The sequence below is a fragment of the Elephas maximus genome, chromosome 3, assembly GCF_024166365.1.
Source record: "Elephas maximus indicus isolate mEleMax1 chromosome 3, mEleMax1 primary haplotype, whole genome shotgun sequence".
Taxonomy (NCBI): domain Eukaryota; kingdom Metazoa; phylum Chordata; class Mammalia; order Proboscidea; family Elephantidae; genus Elephas; species Elephas maximus.
The window spans coordinates 110,466,062-110,482,242 of NC_064821.1; the positions used below are offsets into that span (position 1 = coordinate 110,466,062).

Genomic DNA, 16,181 nt, shown 5'->3' on the forward strand with positions numbered 1-16,181 from the left:
ACCATAACTTGGGTCAGGCATACCTTAGTCTTAAGGTGACATCTTCGCTTTTCAACACTTTAAAGTGGTCTTTTGCAGCAGGTTTGCCCAACTCAATGCATCTTTTGATTTCTGAACTCCTGGTTCCAGGGGTGTTGATTGTGGATCCAAGTAAAATGAAATTCTTGTGAAATGAAATCCTTCACAACGTCAGTCTTTTTTCTCCATTTATCACGATGTTGCTTACTGGTCCAGTTGTGAGGATGTGGTCTTTTACCTTCATCAGTAAGTACTTCAAGTCCTCTTCACTTTCAGCAAGCTAGGCTGTGTCACCTGCATAATGCAAATTGTTAATGAGTCTTCCTCCAAACCTGATGCCCCATTCTTCATATAGTCCAGTTTCTCAGATTATTTGCTCAGCATACAGATTGAAAGGTGTGGTGAAAGAATACATCCCTGATGCACACCTTTCCTTACTTTAAACCATACAATATTCCCTTGTTCTGTTTGAACGACTGCCTCTTGATCTATGTACAGGTTCTTCATGAGCACAATTAAGTGTTCTGGAATTCCCATTCTTCGAAATGTTATCCGTAATTTGTTATGATCTACACAGTCAAATGCCTTTGCATCGTTAATAAGACACAGACAAACATCTCTCTGGTATCCTCTGCTTTTCAGCCAGGATCCATCTGACATCAGCAATGATATTCTTGGTTGCACGTCCCCTTCTGAATCTGGCTTGAACATCTGGCAGTTCCCTGTCGATGTACTGCTGCAGCTGCTTTTGAATGATCTTCAGCAAAATTTTACCTTCATGTGATGTTAATGATATCGTTTGACAATTTCCACATTCACAGTACCAAAAAGAATTGGCTGACGTTCAACCATTTCAGGAGGCAGCATATGATCAGGAACCAATGATACTGAAGGAAGAAGTCCAAGCTGCACTGAAGGCATTGGTGAGAAACAAGACTCTAGAAATTGATGGAATACCAATTGAGATGTTTCAACAAATGGAAGAGATCCTCCATATTTATGCCTATCCTCAAGAAAGATCCATTAATATCACACACACACATATCTATATCACAGTTTCTTTATTCATTCATCCGTTGGTGGGCATTCGGGCTATTTCCACCCTTTGACTATAGTGAATTAGTGCTGCTACGTAATACGTGTACACATGTATTGCAGAATATCATTGTAACAAGTATCTATCAGCAGAGGAACAATTCAAGAATATTAGCAGCCATTATTTTGGGTCAGAGGGATTATAGGTAAATCTTTTATATTATTAAGAGTATTGAGCTTTAGATTTAAGCAGACCAGACTCCATAACCTACCTAACTGGACTATTGTTAAGAGTGACTGAAATATATGTAAAGTACAGTACTTAAAAATATGCAGGAGTGCATTGTAACTACTGAGTAAATAGTACGGGTTTACTGTTTGGCTACATTTATTTAAAGCATTTTCCCCTAAGGGAATACCTATCAGTGTTAAAGAGGCTTTTTTGCAAGTGTATTTAAGGCTACCCACTTAATATGAAAGTTCACCTTTGTTGATGGTCATTTGAGCTGGTGTCAGCCAGAGGCTGGCAGATTGTTTGACCTGATGACATCACTTTGAGTTAGTTCTACGATGTAACTTTGCTCCTAAATTTCAAGTAAGATAATATTCCAAGTACAGCATTCTCCAGCCATCTGCCACTAAGTCCTCTTCCGTTCCATTCTTTGTTTCAGCGTTGCTTTGTATGTTTCATAGACAAGGCGCCAAGCTTTGCATCTGAGAAACTGTAGCAGAGAGGAAAGCATGAGTGAAGGACACAGGTTTTTCATACACAGGGGAAAATACTTTGCGATCAGGTTATGCCAAAAATACGAATTGTCCCCCAGAATATCCCTCTTTTAACTTCCTAGAAAATTTCAAGTTTTATTTTTCAAGGTAATCTCAAATATCTTCTTTGCCAAATACGCACATCTTGCACACAGCAAAAGGGTTTTCGTCCAGAGCCCTCCCACCTCCCCAGGTTTGGGAAGCCTGAATCGGCGTCTGCAGCCCACTGAGCAGTCACAGCGCGGGAGTTTCGAGAGGAGAGCTGAGGCGTCACGTGGGGGAGGGGGCGCCCGGGGACAGTCGCCTGGGTTCGAGTCCCCATGCATCCCCAGAGCTCAAGCCTGGGCGTTCCCTAAAGCTTTGCGGCAAGCGGGAACTCGCCCTCCCGCTCGCGTCCGCGCCGCACAGGTGTCCGGGTGGCGCGCCAGGGCCCCTAGGGGCGGGCAGGCGAGGTGGGAGCCGCCTGTGCGCGGGGGCTGGGGGCCCGAGGGGGAGGTTCCCGCGAGGTGGTTCTCGGGCTCCTCCTCGGCGCCTCAGGTTTCCTCTCCCCGCCCGCCTGCCCGCCCTCGCCCCGCCGGCTGGTGGCTGCGGCGCCGCCTCCCTCGGTCCCTCTGTCCCCGCGCCTGGGCCCACGCTCCGGCCTCTGCCCTCCTGGCCCCCGCCCGGGCCTCCTCCCGCTTTCTCGCTCCGCTTCCCCTCGAGCCTCCGAAGGAGCCCGCAGCCGCGGGGCGCCCGAGAAGATGGCGACGGCGGCGGGAGAAGGCGGCGGCGGCGAAGGGGGCGCGGGCCTGGGCGGCGCGTCGGGGCTGGGGTCGGAAACCGGGCCGCGCGGGCCGGGCTGCTCCGCCGAAGCGCGCGAGGGCGCCCGGGGCCCCGCGTCCGCCGCGCTGGACCCTGAGGAGGTCGCCGCGCGGCTGCAGCGGATGCGGCGGGAGCTGAACAACCGTAGGAAAATCCTGGTGAAAAACCTGCCCCAAGACAGCAACTGCCAGGTACAGGGCGCGGGCGTGGGGGCGACCTGTCCCGGGGGGCGACGGAGTAGGGCTTGGGAGGAGAAGTTGTCCCCGAGGGGTCCAGGCTAGCGCCGGCCGCGTAGAACAGTCGGAGGAAGAGGGGTTGTTGCAGTGATGAGAACAGCCCCGGGTTTTTGCAAAGCCATCTGGTTTTCTGAACTTGCGGCCATCCTACGAGGGAGGGTGGCAGATTAGGAAACTGAGGCTCGGAGAGGCGAAACGGCTCGTCCACGGTCGCGAGAATTGGGGGTGGCTGCCTCCAAGTCCGGTCCGCTCTTTCCGTCCCCTGCTGCCCATTGGCGTGTGTGGAAGGAAGGGGTGTGGGTAGTAGGTGAAGGAGAGTGGGAGTGAGCTGTGGAGCACAGGTTTGGGGGGCTGAGTCTTGGGGAGCACCTTGAGAGGGGCTGAAGGTGCCGCGTGGGGGCCTCCGGACTTTGGTATACCATGGGGAGCGGGGTCACCGGAGAACTGGGAGTGAGTTTTGTTCTTACAGAAGTCCTTGAACAAGTTTGTATGAAACAACTCCGCTCGGTTTGCTAAGGCCCCGGAGTAGAGAGGATATCGCTGGACTTTGGGGATCCATGCCAAGGAATGGAGGATTTCTTCTCAGTAACTGTGATGAGGCTTAAAGAAAGGTTACTCTGTGTCTTTGATCCACATTAACTCTTTAAGATTAGAAGCTCTGTATCTATTTAACTTTTTTTTTTCTTTCCGATTGCAGTAGTTACATGCTAATGGTAGGAAAGCTAGAACATACAGGGAAGCACATAGGGAAAAATGGAAATCACGCGTATTCCTGATACCCAAAGATAACCGTTGTTAACATTGAATATGTGTGCGTTTTTGTTTACCAAAAAATGGGTTCACTTCGGTTTTTCAGAGTTTCTTAATTGTCTAGATGTTCACATATATTTCACGTGGATCTTGAATTTATGTATTATGTGTGGGTGGGGAGGGTAGGCTGTCCTCACTAAAAAAACAGTTGTGGGTATGTGTGTTTTCTGGTAGCTGGAGCGATTTGGGCCAGTTCATCTAATTCTTGTAAATAGCTTCATGAAATTGTGAGAGAACTGATTATTGACAATCTCATGGCAGTTCCTGGATGTTGTTGTTGGATGCTTCTCAGTTTCATTTTCAACTCATAGTGACCCCATGCAACAGAGTAGAACTGCCCTATAGGGTTTTCTAGGCTATAGTCTTTACAGAAGCAGATTGCCAGGTTTTTCTCCTGTGGAGCCACTGAATGGTTTCGAACCACCACTTTGAGTTAGCAGCCCAGCACTTAACTGTTTTGCCACCAGGGCTCCTAGTTCTTCCATATGACCTATAAAATGTTGAGACCAATGCCTCATTACTATGTAATTAGACCTTACATAGCCACTAATAATAAGCATGAGAATAAAAACAGAACCTTCTGGCATCGAGCTGATTCTAACTCATAGTGACCCTATAAGACAGAGTAGAACTGCCCCATAGGGTTTCCAAGAAGCCTCTTGGTTAGCAGCTGTAGCACTTAACCACTATGCCACCAGGGTTTCCCAGCATGGGCATATAACCCTGTAAATCATGTGCATGAGGGGTATTTTATTTTAAAATGCAATACAGACAATTCTCTGTCAACCCTGTATATATCTTATCCTTTCAACCCTCTCTACCATTGTCCACTTCCTGTGGACAATGTTTTGTCCAGTTGTCCACTTTCTCAGGTAACGTTTTGTGATGCTATCTATGAGGACATCCACATTGGACTGATTTCATGGAAGCAACTTTACGCATGCAGATAATGACAGCATGGGAGCTCGGAAAAAGGAAAGCTTAGAAGAGCAGATAGCATTTAAAAAATGAAAATTGAAGAAGTAGCATCTCTGTGTGTAGATAATCTAAGGAGAAGAGAGTTGGAGAAATGTCTTGATTTCGTTTGTAGAATGCTAACTATTTCTAATACATTTCCTTGCATTAATTAAAAAAATATTTAGACCTAAAATTCTAGACAGTGTTTGTTCTTGGTTTGAGGTTGGCATATTTCTCATTTCCCTTCTCAGCAGATAAAATGTATTTATCAAAGGGACTAATAAAAGGAACTGTTTTAATTACCTGGTATTAGTGATGGAGAGAGACCTTATGAGAACCACACAGTGATTTGTACTTTTGGATTATTCTTTCTATGAATTTATGTTTAGCCTAAATCATAGGATTTCCTGTAAAGTAGCAAACATAAATTATCAGATAAAATTGGTATAAAACCTAGATGTCTAGATGAAGTATCTTACCTTTTTATGCCAAGTTACATGCTTTTTGATAGTTGAAAAGTTTCATCTAAAAGCAAAAAAAAAAAAAAGTTAGGAACTAGAGACTTGTTTCCAGACTTGTTTTAGCATTTATTTTACCTATAATAATTTCCTTAATAAAAGTGTTTTTAATATGCCAAACATATAATTTTAAGATGTAAGCAGATCAGTGTTTAGTTATAGTTAGTAACTTGCTCAAGAGTAATGTCCTTTCTGAGAGTGGAGGAAACCAAAGATTCAAGGGAGCAATTAGTCCAAAGGACTAATGGACCACATACACCACAGCCTACATGTCCCTGAGACCAGAAGAACTAGATGGTGCCCAGCCGCCTGTAATTGTTAGTGTTACTCAGATTTTGTTTAATTTTTGATATAACAGATTTATGACAGCATCTCATACCTTTACAGTTCCTATGACTAGAAGACATATTAATTATTCTTAAGTGGGAGCTTTTATAGGTACATGTATCAAATACTTTATAGAAATGCTAGCTCTGTAAAAAACCTGACACCTTTATATTAATAAGTTCTCAAAAGCTGTTTCACTGCCTAGCTACTATGGATTTCATCAGGCCCTGTCTGGTCTGCCTCCTAAGCTTTCTTGAATCTTCCTGGCCTTGTTTATTTTCACAGTCTCAGCTCTGGTTCAGATCCTTTTCTTCTCTTGCATAGATTTATTGGAATTTGCAGTTAGTCACCTGCCTTCATTACTGTCCTGCCTCTTATGTTTTAGCCCATCCTACATACTGCTTTCCCTGAGAGATCTTTCCAAAGCGCAAATCTGATCATGTCACTCTCCTGGTTAAAACAAACTAAACTAAACTTCGACTCTACATTCCCACCACTACTTCTCAAATTTTTCTTCAAATTGTCTTTAACGGTACAGAATAGTGAACCTGAATTAACCTACTGCAAGAGTGAAATTGCTTTGACTCATTGTCTGTCTGAAAAATCATATTAATTTTATATTCTATAGTAAAATTGTATTTAATGTAAAGGCGGTGCTTTACTCAACTCTCCTCATTTTTTGGTGAACTTGACACTTATGGGAGATGCACCATATTTATGGTATAACTTTCTATACTCTTATATTACCATGGAATACTTAGACCTGTTTGAAAAACATGACATAACAGGATAAAAATCTAAGATTCTCAGGCTTTATGTGATCTGACCCCTGCCTACCTTTCCAGTCTTATTTCTCATTAGCTCTACATTGTGTCCTACCCCAACTTTATCAAGCTATCTAGATTCCCCCAGTAGTCCCTGGGTAGTGCAAATGATTGATACACTTGGCTGCTAATTGAAAGTTTGGAGGTTCGAGTCCACCCAGAGGCACCTGAGAAGAAAGGCCTGGCAAGCAACTTCCAAAAAATCTGCCCTTGAAAACCCTATGGAGCACAGTTCTGCTCTGATACACATGGGGTCGCCAGGAATTGGAATCAATTGCTCAGAAACTGGTTAGATGCCCCCAAGTACCTCATTCCACTGTGATTTGAATGTTTATAGTTATATCTTTGAATGCTAGCATTGTGGAATGTAGTTGTTTATAGGGAACATAACAATGTTGTGAACACTGGTTCTTATTCAGAATAGCCATTGTTTTTATGTGCCTGTGTGTGAACATAGTCTTTTGCAACTCTGAATTTACAAATTTCAATTAGTTAAGGTAATGCTCTAAAATATGGTCTTATTGCATTTCTATAAATGGTTTATATTTTATGGTTAGCCTGGTTCTGTTTCGCTGTTACTGGAGTTTTACAATAGATGACAGTGGCATTTTACTTCCTATGTAATTTAACTGTTTCTTACATGTCTTGTGTGTTCATGTGTTTTGTTTTTGTGTGGTTTACTTTAAAATCTGAGAGAGGTAATATTGTGTAATTAGAAGAAAATCTGAAGTGCTTAGGGCTAACGGCCAGGATCAGTAATAGAAGACACATTCTATTGTTTCACTTTGAGTATTAACTTTCATTTTAAAGCACCCTATTTTTATTATGGTAGCTAATTGAGAAGCTTGATGGTTAATTCACAGGGGCCCATCTGAAGGCATAGTGTGATCAATTTAGCACTTTTTAGAATCACAGACTCCAAATGTAGGAAACTCTGGTTGATTTTATTTTTAAAACCTACTTATCTTCCTTTTTTCTTTTACATAATATATAAACAATAGGCTTTTCTTACATACTTTGTTTTTTTTAAAACTGTGAGATTTTTTATATCCATTATTTGTTTTCTCTAACAGTATATTCAGTAATTATTGCCTTTTAAATAGGTCAATTATTCACCACTTTTTCCTAATATTGGAATGTTTTCTCGTTTTGAAATTGTTCTTGTTTTGTGGAAAATGTGATCTTGCTTACTTCTGGAAGTTACTTTTCTTACTTTAGTATACAGTATTTAAGATTATCTATTATATTTTCTTAATGTAGTTAAGCAGAACCGAATTATGGGTTCTGCTTCTATTCAGTGTATTTTATTATCTGATTCCCAAGAATACATGGAATAACAAGAACATTGAAACCTGCTAAAGGAATATATGTCTAGATTTCTGGGACACCACTGGTTCAGTCAACTTCTAGTCTAAGCAGAAATTCTTTAAAAGTGTTTCAGAAATGCTTGTACTCTGCTCTGAAAATATATTGAAGAAGAGGAGGAATACTTTGTAGTTAGCATCACAGTGCTTGTGTTAACAGCCAGTCCAAAGACATTTCAGGTAATATAAAGACCACTTCCCAATTAATGAATGGGTTATGGTTAGAAATTATTTTTTTTTGGACTTGCTATGTTTTTTTTTATGTTTTCCCATAGAAAGAATATGGTTTCCCATAGAAAGAATATGGCAAATGGTATTTAGTTTTGCAGGTTAGCATTTTAACGTTCGTATAAGCTATAATGCTTCTGAAGTGTAAGGTTACATCAGTAGTGTAATAGTATAATAACATCTAATTTGTGTAGGCCCTTGGAACTCCAGGAGCAGACACTCTGCCAGCTTCACATCACTGATAGGAGCTCCTGTGTCTTACGGCAGAAGCTAATGAAGAAGCTATATTTAAGGAAATTGCCCCTTAAATAAATAAGATGCAAAAAATCAGAGCAGCTTTAAATGAGATCAACTCTGATGGAAGGCTGCTACTACAGAAGGGGTCCCTGTCACTAACGCCCTGAGTTTTCTCTCTTGATTTTTCTATTTGTGCTTCCTCATTGCCATTGGGCGGTAGGGGCTGCCAGGGCTTATTTCTTATCTGTGGACAAAAACTTTATGCTCAGCTCTTCTTAGCCCGTCTGACACAGGCAAACCTAGGAATATTAAAAAGGGGATAAAGAAAATACAATTTTTTATAGATTTAAAGATCCTAAAGTTATTTATCAGGAACCTTGGTCCTGTTTGTACTGTTTACCTAAAGAGGCAAAATTGCCTTACTCTAAGGGGAGAGTGTACACTGGGAGGGGTAATAAGTGAGAAATGGGAAGGTTGTAGCACCTAGAACATTCGTCTGCTCTAGATACCATATTTTTACACAAACAATGCACACCTTCTATGTTTGTTTGCCAAATGTGCCCTTCCCCTCTGAGGTATTTTCATAAGCACCGCTATGCCAATTGCTTTTTTTTTTTTTACATGTTGCTATAAAAGAAATTTTCACACTTACAGAAATACCTCATGGGGCGAGAGTGCATTTGGCAAACAAACAGTAGACACGTGTTGTTTGCGTAAAAGTATGAATTTTGGCTCTTGATCGTCTGCAGAGGGTAGTCCTTGGTTCCTGTGCTGAATATCTTCCATTTGCCCTCCAGATCCACTCTCTTCCCTTTTCACCTGCTCAGTCCTGGGAGTCTAACCTGTATGGTGAACTGCACTAACAAGACTCCCTCATCCTCTGGTTTCTTGTTGCATTTGGCCAGTGTGAGCCACTAGTAGAAGACCAGAAGGTGGAAGAGAGAGATACTGGGGTATTTATTCCCCTAGCTCCCTCCCCACCAGATTACTGTGAATTCACTGCTTCCCTCTGCCAAAGTCTCTCCATGCAACTAAGCTGTCTGGGTTCTCCCAACCGTTCCCTTGCTTCCTCAGGCCTAGTGGTAGTAGGGGACCATTGTTAGCTCCAGGGTTTCTCTACACCTTTGTAGATAATCTTGAAAAAACAACTCTCCAATTAGCTTCTGAATTTGCTTTCTGTTTCTTGCTGAGACCCTAATACTGTTGCCTACATAGTCTTCTTTCTTTCTCTTGCCTTGCCTGGTAGCACCCAGATTTTCCTTTGAGGGGCTACTCCTCCTTCACTGTCGACTATATGATTTGGGTGGGTGCCATCTCTAACCCCCCATCTGCAGGGGTGACAAACCAATGAATAGGATTCTTCCCTTTTGCAGAGGTATTGGTTAAAGAAGGGCCAGTAACCTGGATCTAAGCATGTTAGTACATGGTGGTCTCCTGGCCACGGTGACTGTTTCAGCTTGGTGTAACAGGGAAGTCTAGGACTTTAGTTAGAGTGAGTGATTCTCTCTCCCCATTGGATGAATGTGGAGTCATATAGCCCTCGTTGCAGCTGACAGTCTGAGGACAAAGCAGGCATCCAATGAAGGGATGACCTTGGGGGAGGGGAGAGTGAGGTAGGGACACTCATTTGAGCCCTCATCGGACTGTGTCTAAAGCTTGACCTACCTCTGGATTTCGCAGTTACACAAGTCACTAAATTCCCTTTATTGTTCCATTTATTTCAAGTTGAGTCTTATGTTAACTGCCAAGCAATAGCTACAAACTAATGAAGCCTTTTAATAAAAAAACATAAAATTGCAGTATTGGGAGGAATGGTAGAAGACATTTAAATCTAACCCTTTTGCTCAACACATGAATCCACTTTACCTGGATACTAGCTCACTGTTAACACTTGATTGTAAGTTTCTTATTTACATTGACTATATGGAAACTCGCGTGGCGTAGTGGTTAAGTGCTACGGCTGCTAACCAAAGGGTTGGCAGATGGAATCCACCAGGCGCTCCTTGGAAACTCTATGGGGCAGTTCTACTCTGTCCTGTAGGGTTTCTGTGAGTCGGAATCGACTCAACGGCACTGGGTTTGGTTTGTTTTTTTTGTATATAAAATCTGGAAACCCTGGTAGCGTAGTGGTTAAGAGCTATGGCTGCCTACCAAAAGGTCAGCAGTTTGAATCTGCAGGTGCTCCTTGGAAACTCTATGGGGCAGTTCTGCTCTGTCCTATAGGGTCGCTATGAGTCAGGACCGACAGCAATGGGTGTGGTTTGATTTTTATATAAAATTTATTTCCCTGAAATGTTGATTTCTTAATCCAACTCCTCTCCTCCAGCAACATATAGAACTTAACAGTATTCTCTTTTTTAACTTAAATCTTCAGTCCCTTCAAACCACTGGGTTTTGGGACATGGTTTCCTCACCATTTCAGTTATTTTTCTCTGAACAGATGCCACTTTGTCCTTGTATCTCTTAAAATGTGGCACCCAATCGAGCATGTAGCCTAGTCTAGTTGAGATCTCTCTGTAATTCCTCAGCAAGAACAGATTTCTCTTCCCCCTGAGTATCCATAATAACTGTGATAACCTTGTTTACTGGGTACCTACAGTTGTCAGCCACTGTACTTGGTGTTTTGTTTACATTATATTTAATCTTCACTTCAAGGTTGTAATTATTCCTATTTTACTGATAGGGAAACAGGTGCAAAAATGTCAGTTTGTCCAAGATCATTCAGCTAGCTAGTGGTAGAGTGAAGAAGGACTGCTGTTAGATTCCAAAGTTTATATTCTTATCCCACATGGTGGTGTAATTATAATCCCTCCCAATATTGTGTTTCAAAGGGCAGGAACAATGTAATGTTTACCTTTGTAAATCACCAATGTTTAACCTAGAATCTGATGCATTGTTCCAAGGAAAATGTAAAACAGAATGGGACTACCGCCTACTTTGTTCTAAAATGCTGTACCTCGGCTAATGCATTTGACACGTTGCAAGCTCTTGATTCTTTAGAGGAACAAATATTGCAGTGTAAGATTGTGTTAGCTCTTTCGGCATGAGCTTTCTCCATTCAGTTGTAATTATCCAGTTAACCGTTTTTGGTTTATGAGAATGATGAAAGCTATAAACCCTCTCTCCAGAAAAGTGAATATTCCTAGGTACACAAATATTTGCATATAATTTCAAGAGGTTCATGGATGTCTTATAATTTATCCCTGATCTTACTAGGGGATTATTAGGGTTTAGGTTGACAAGTCCTGTTCTAGGCCAGCATAGTTTTGTTCCTGTCTTTGGGACCACTTGAGTGTATCCAAAGCTGTCTTTTGAGAAGAAATTTCATCAGACACTTTTGTGACCCACATTTATATGTAGGTGGGATAATCCTCCATCTGGGAAAGAACCTAAATGAGGCTCCTTAGTTTTCCTTTACAAAAAAATTCACCTGTGTTTTCATGTTGGCTATAAAAATGCCTTTATTTTGATCACTGAACAAGTACATGACTGATGCTTTCAGCACAGCGTCTGGCCCAGGATGGATGTGCAAAAAAGTTGGTTCTTCAGAGGCTTTCAAGGAATCATCCTGTAATATTTTCCCCCTTATATTTACTAAAAGTTAAAAATTGATAGGCTGTTTTTCATCTTGGGAAAAACGTCAATAATATTGTCCATTGTGTTTAGCGTTCTTTACAGTAAGTATTGCTAAGAAAAAGTTTCTCTTTTGTTTTATTTTAGCTATGCAACTCATTGTGAGCCCCTAAACTTGTTTTACAGGCACTTGGTACTTCAATTTTTAAATTTACTATTAGAATCTTTAGATTTGTGAGCTTACTTCCTTCTTCCGTATGCTTGTGCATTTTCTTTGTGTGTTTGAAGCTTTCTTACAACCATAAAGGCCAAAGTATCAGTAGAATTCAGTGGAATTTGTTTGTACCTGTATTTGTATGCATTTTCCTTGTCTCTCTTTTGCCACCACCTCCCATTGCACGCCACCCCACGTCTCCCCCTCTGCCCATGGCACCTCCCATCCCACCCCCCTTCTCCCGCTCTGCCCATCGCACCTCCCATTGCACCCCACTGCACCCCTCCCCCTCTGCCCATCACACCTCCCACTGCACTCCACCCTACCTCTCCCCCTCTGCCCATTGCACCTCCCATTGCACCCCACCCCACCCCTCCACCTCTGCCCCAGCCAGTTAGTCTTTATATCTTTTCTCAACCCACTGCTCTGATTATCTGCTCGTAGTTCCCAGCTTGCCTTTATTTCCTGGACTTTGGATTTTCTGTTACCCTACCAGTTTTACTACTTGTTTTTTATTCGAGATTCGTCTCCATTTTTCTGACTTTCTGTCTTTACAGGAGTTTTATGGCATGAGATGGTGATGGCCTGAACTGGAGTAGAGGTGATGGCAGTAAACAGGGACATGTGAATCTGCGAATTTTAAACTTTGAAGTAATCTCAAACTTACCGAAAAGTTGCAAGTACTGTACAAAGAGGTTTTTTTTCCTGAACCATTTGAGAATGAGTACAAACCTGTTATCCTATCATCCTGACTATTGTCTATTTCCTGCAAACTAGGACATTCTCGACATAACCACAATACTGTTATCAAAGTCAAAATACTACCATCTGATTCCCAGGGTATATTTAAGTTTTGCCAGTTGTGCCAATAATGTCCTTTGTAGCCAAAGAATACAGCTCAGAATCATGCATTGCACTTCGCTATTGTCTCTTTAGTTTCTTTCAATCTGGAATAACTCCTCAGTCTTTCCTTGACTTTCATGACCTTGACCCTTTGAAGCCTAACCCAAGAAGCCTACAGGTCAGTTATTTTGTAGAAGGTCCTTCAGTCTGGGTTTGTCTGATGTTTCCTCATGATTAAATTCAAGATATGTATCTTTGGCAACACTGTCACAGGGTGGGGCACATTTTAGATTTACCCTATTGTTCACTTTGATTAAGGTGGTGTCTGCCAGGCTTCTGTATGTAAAATTACTCTTTCTACCTTTGTAGTTAATAGGATTTTGTGGGAAGGTATTTTGAGACTAAGTATATTTTCTATTCTCCTTCACGTGTTCACTTTATTCATTTATTAGTTTTTATCTGTATAGGCTTATGTTTCCTATTTTACTCAGTGACTTATAATCCATTATTGTCATTATTTATTTTGGTGCTTTAATTGTTTCAGATTTGAGCAGTGGGACCTCCTTCAAGTTGACTCCTGTATCCCTTTTCTTTTTAAATAAACTTAAAAAGAATAATTTTAGGTTTACAGAAAAATTGCAAAGATAATGTAGAGATTTCTCATATATTCTTCGCCCTCAAGCCAACTGCCGCTGAGTCAATTCTGACTCCTAGTGACCCTGTAGGACGGAGTAAAACTGCCCCAGAGGGTTTCCTACGGAAGCAGACTGCCGCATCTTTCTCCCAAAGAGTGGCTGGTGGGTTCGGACCACTGATATTTTAGTTAGCAGCCAAGCACTTTAACTACGGCACCATCAGGGCTCCTGATCCTTCACCCAGTTTCCTCTAATGTTAACAAGGCTTATTGGTCAAAACTAAGAAATTAACACTGGTACATTATTATTAACTACTAAATTCTAGCCTTTATTCGGCTTTCATCAGTTTTTTTACTGAAGTCCTTTTTATCAGTTCTAAGATCCAGTCCAGGATACTGCATTGAATTTAGTCATATCTCCTCAGCCTCCATTCTGTGACAAATTCTCAGTCTTTCCTTGTTTTTTATGACCCTCCCAGTGTTGGTATTTGTTAGAATGTCCCCTTATTTGGGTTTGTCTAATATTTTTCTCATGATTAGATAGGGTTATGGATTTTTGTGGAGGATCCTTTCTGTCACATCATATCAGGGAGTACATGACATCAGCATAACTTATCACTGGTGATGTTAATCATTTGGTTAACGTGATGTCTACCAGGTTATCCCTCTGTAAAGTTACAATTTCCCCTTTCTCTACTCTTTGTAAGTAAGCCACTTAGTCCAGCCAACACTTAAGGAAAGGGTCCTGTGTCCTTTTGAAATATCCCTATCATTCATTAAACATTTTCTTGATTTTTGGCACAAGAAGATGTTGCAAACTCATTTATACCCTCTGTGATCCAGTGGTTAACAGCTCGGGCTGCTAACCAAGGCTTGGCAGTTCAAATTCAACAGCCGCTCCTTGGAAACCCCATGGGGCAGTTCTCCTCTGTCCTGTAGGACCGCTGTGTGTTGGAATAAACTTGACAGCAGTGGGTTTGGTTTGGTTTGATGATCCAGCCCTGGAGGCAGCCATTTCATTAAGGGGTCTAGTTTATTTTAGGGCAAAATACTATTTAGAAGCCAAGGTCTGGGAGCTAGGTCTACTTGTTGATATTGGGGTGTCAACCTCTCAGGCCCTCTCAGTAGACAGAAAATATATAAATGTGTGTATGTGTGTACACAAGCCCATGGCCAGGCAGCATTTCGTTCTGTTACACATAAGGTCTAAGTTTGCTATGAGTCAAACTGACTCGATGGTACCTAACAACAACCACATGTGTATACGCACACATTTACATCTATGTTTATTTATGTATCTGTTTATTTATATTGAGAGAAATGAGTTCAAAGTGCTATAGTAAATTGCAATGTAATATCATATAGTTCATTCTAGTTTTCTCCTATTCCATATTTGTAACTCCTTTCTCTGATAGTAAGAAACCTGGCGCTCATTAACCTTAGTATCTTTACTTATTTGATCAGCCCCCCTTTATGTAGTCAGTCTCCCATCACTGCTGCAGATGGTGCCCCTCCCCCATGCACATCCCTCCTCACCCAACCTTGGCTCCATCCTCCAGCCCTGGGCTACTCCATTGGCCCTGCCCTCCTCCCCTTGCCTGATTTCTGACACTCTGTGCTGGGCAGGAGGAAACCCTGGTGGCGTAGTAGTTAAGTGCTACGGTTGCTAACTAAAAGGTTGGCAGTTCAAATCCGCCAGGCACTCCTTGGAAACTCTATGGGGCAGTTCTACTCTGTCCAATACAGTCGCTATGAGTTGGCATCAACTCGATGGCACTGGGTTTTTGGTGCTGGGCAGGCACGTGCACAGTGCTCTCCTCACCCTGCTTAAGCTTTGAAACTTGAGCTATTAAATGAAATACCTGTTTAATGTGCATATATGCATACAGTAAGTGACATCTATTATTAATGGTAGTCGCGGTAGGTAGAATTCTAAAAATGGCCCTCTAATATTTCCCGCCTTAATCCTTGGGACTCTGAACATCACGAGGTGTCATGCTTGTGATTAGGTTATGTTACATGGCAAAAAGGGATTTTTGCAAACGTAATTAAGGCTACTAATCAGTTGACTTAGGACAGTTATCCAGGTGCGCCCGGCCCAATCACATGAGCCCTTTAAAAGCAGCATTTTCCCTGGCTGGGAGAGAAGGGACAGTCAGAGATTTGAAGCACATGAAGGATTTAACATACAGTTGCTGGCTTTGAAGATAGAAGGGGTCATGTACAAGGACTTGAGAATGGCTATTAGGAGTGTGAGGAAAAACAGCCAGGAAGAAAATAAGGACTTCAGTCCTATGCCACAAGGAACTGAATTCTGCCAGCAACATTAATGAGAAGTGGATTCTTCCTCAGAGTCTCCAGAAAAGAGCCCAGCCTGCCTGACTCCTTGATTTTGACCTTGGGACCCTAAGCAGAGAACCCAGTTGAACCTGCGTAGATTTCTGACCTATAGAATGGATGTTGTTTTAAGCCACTATGTTTGTGGTAATTTGTTCTGCAGCAAGAAAAAACTAATACGGTAGTATGTGAGGGTAACGTTTGGAAAAAAAAATTTTTGTAGGTTAGAAGACTTTGTGATTTATGTACAGTTATTCTTTGGAATGGATGACTATCCAAATTCGCTTCCTGGAGATTGAAGCTTGTTTCCTTGGACATGGGGCCCTGTGCTGAGAGCCTCCCAAAAGAGCTGTAATAGAGGTCAAGGGTTGTAATGCTGAGCTGGTAACACTCACTGAGCTGATAAGAGTAAAGACCAAGGGAAATGATGGCAAGTACGTTAGAACCAAGCAGCAGAGAA

The 16,181-nt window shown here is 42.0% G+C and overlaps 1 protein-coding gene across 4 annotated transcripts in view; it reads left to right on the plus strand.

The window, feature by feature from the left end:
• Positions 1-2,298: 2,298 nt before the first annotated feature.
• Positions 2,299-16,181, plus strand: part of RAVER2 (ribonucleoprotein, PTB binding 2) — a 73,132-nt gene continuing 59,249 nt past the window's right edge. For 3 of the 4 annotated variants that reach the window (XM_049879495.1, XM_049879497.1, XM_049879498.1), the window contains exon 1: positions 2,300-2,810. In XM_049879495.1, the coding sequence (XP_049735452.1) occupies positions 2,559-2,810 (252 nt within the window). In that variant the 5' untranslated portion in view covers positions 2,300-2,558. Of the gene's footprint in view, positions 2,811-16,181 lie in introns of all 4 variants that reach the window. The other variant, XM_049879496.1, reaches the window with a different exon arrangement.